The sequence below is a fragment of the Notothenia coriiceps genome, unplaced genomic scaffold (genome assembly GCF_000735185.1).
Source record: "Notothenia coriiceps isolate Sejong01 unplaced genomic scaffold, NC01 NC01_scaffold00037495, whole genome shotgun sequence".
Taxonomy (NCBI): Eukaryota; Metazoa; Chordata; class Actinopteri; order Perciformes; family Nototheniidae; genus Notothenia; species Notothenia coriiceps.
This window is the reverse complement of record NW_011370196.1, coordinates 1-2,078: the sequence shown is the minus strand read 5'-3', so window position 1 is coordinate 2,078 and position 2,078 is coordinate 1. Positions and strand designations below refer to the sequence as shown.

Genomic DNA, 2,078 nt, shown 5'->3' with positions numbered 1-2,078 from the left:
ACGTACTAACGTACTACGTACTACACTACTACTACTACACACTACACACACACACACACACACACACACACACACACACACACACACACACACACACACACACACACACACACACACACACACACACACACACACACACACACACACACACACACACACACACACACACACACACACACACACACACACACACACACACACACACACACACAGCATCCATGCATAACGAGAGCACCAACACGGTCTCTAAATTGAAGCAGCTTGAGCTTTTTACATTAAAATAGCCTCATGATTATGCATGGCTGAACAATTGCCAACAGGGAGCTTTTGATTCAATAATAAAATTCAGTAAATGTATCCCGACACATTATTCCTCTCTAATTCAATTATTACATTACCTGTAGACTATTTTCAAAATGAGTAAATATTATCTCCACCACTGAATTGTGGTGATATTGACAATGTTTGAATTTTTAACTAGTAATGTACTGAACTGCTCAGAGACTGATTTATAACATATTAGTGGGGAAATAAAGATGCTCTAGCTATTAAACAGTGTTTCTGACTTTTGCAGTGTTACCTGAAACCGAGCTCCTTTCATTGAATAGGCTGAGTTTCGTTTATAAAAACATCTTTCTTGGCATGCACTGAATCTAAAGGCAATCCCACGTGCAATAGTGTGTGTATTAATACAGTATGTGTGTATAATTAGTGGCTGTTGCTCTTACTTGTTGGTACACTCCAGGTTTTCCACTTTTCTGCGCAGCTCGTGGTTTTCGTTGGAGCATGTCTCCACCCTGAGGACAGAAACAGTACTGCAGGTCAGTCACTGCACTTCAATGCACATTATTTATTTTCGTTTAGTTGATATTAGATTTAACCTTAATCTCTTTTTATTTCCCCGTCCCTCTGCTATAATGAAGAAGAGGAGAACTTACTTCTTCTCCAGAGCGTCCATGTACTCTTTCTTCTTCCTGCGACTCTCCTGAGCAGAAATCTAAGACAAAGATAAATATACTTAGAGGAAGAAAGCATATTTATGTTGTTTTACAGAAACAAATATTCAGTTTAATATTAAAGGCATACAGGTAAACAGGTGCATACAGAAGAGGAGAGTTTGTGAACAATACTTTTCATGCCATCAAATTATATTTTAATCTATGCTTTATATTGAAAGCGCAATATCTTTCCTCATTTTTTGGTGGATTTGCTATAAAAAGTACATATATTGTTGCATGAACCAACAGTTCTTGTTGTCTCTTATTATTATTATTATTATCAGATAATAAACTTAATCAAACAACATATTTGTGCATCTGATACAAATCTTTCACCATATCGTCTTGGTTGTAACAGCCTTAATGGATTTCTAAAAAGTCATATGGATGGTGATATACGGTCTGGATAAATCAGTCTGTACCTTATTTTTGATCTTCCTGCGGATCTTCTTCAGGGCCTTCTCCTCAGCCTTGGTGAGGGGCAGCTTGTTGGGGACGGGGTACCCTTCAGCCACCAGCGTACGGCGCTCCTCCTCCGTCAGCATCAACGGGCCGGACCCCTGCAGCTTCTAGAATCAAACAAACATTGTATTTAATCACAATGATCCAAAAGACGTTTGTTGAAGCCAGGTTTTAAACGGGCATTTGCAAAAGTACCTTTACTCTATATAAAAGGATACAATATAAAACAAAATTAAAAGATCTTCTCAAGAAAACCTAAAATGGTGGAAAATGTCTTTGGTATTTAGATAGTTCTGGATCATGGAGGAAGAACAGGAGAAAATGTGTGACAATGTAAACTGATGGCAATATTTTATATGGTAAAATGTGACTTTGTTTAGAACACTTCTCACCCCAAAGGCCCTTTCTCTTGATGATTACTAGAATAAAATGTGATTTAGTTGGAACAAGGTTGTCTACTCTTTCCAACAGGAACATATATGTGTGATCAAATGTAGATTGCTGTGAGTGAATGGTAGATGAAGTAGGAACCTAACTAACTAAGATGGTGCTTACATGAGCAGCGGTGAGCAGAGGGGAGTTGGAGAGGGAGGAGGCGGCGCGGGGAGACACCTTCGG

General features: G+C 38.7%; 1 protein-coding gene across 1 annotated transcript; it reads right to left on the bottom strand.

The window, feature by feature from the left end:
- Positions 1-707: 707 nt before the first annotated feature.
- LOC104967660 (cyclic AMP-responsive element-binding protein 3-like protein 2) lies at positions 708-2,072 on the bottom strand. Its single transcript, XM_010797168.1, has 4 exons — positions 2,016-2,072; positions 1,421-1,567; positions 939-997; positions 708-797 (listed from the first exon to the last, which is right to left on the bottom strand). Exons 2-4 carry the CDS (start codon positions 1,541-1,543, stop codon positions 725-727), a joined length of 255 nt encoding a protein of 84 aa, XP_010795470.1. The 5' UTR covers positions 1,544-1,567; positions 2,016-2,072; the 3' UTR covers positions 708-724.
- Between the last annotated feature and the right edge of the window lie 6 nt (positions 2,073-2,078).

Excerpts from the sequence above, each read along its gene's own strand:
- LOC104967660 (XM_010797168.1), bottom strand. The coding sequence starts at position 1,543 with ATGCTGACGGAGGAGGAGCGCCGTACGCTGGTGGCTGAAGGGTACCCC. Across the intron at positions 998-1,420 it reads GCAGGAAGATCAAAAATAAG|ATTTCTGCTCAGGAGAGTCG; the intron begins GTACAGACTGAT and ends TCTTTGTCTTAG. Across the intron at positions 798-938 it reads ATGGACGCTCTGGAGAAGAA|GGTGGAGACATGCTCCAACG; the intron begins GTAAGTTCTCCT and ends TTCTGTCCTCAG.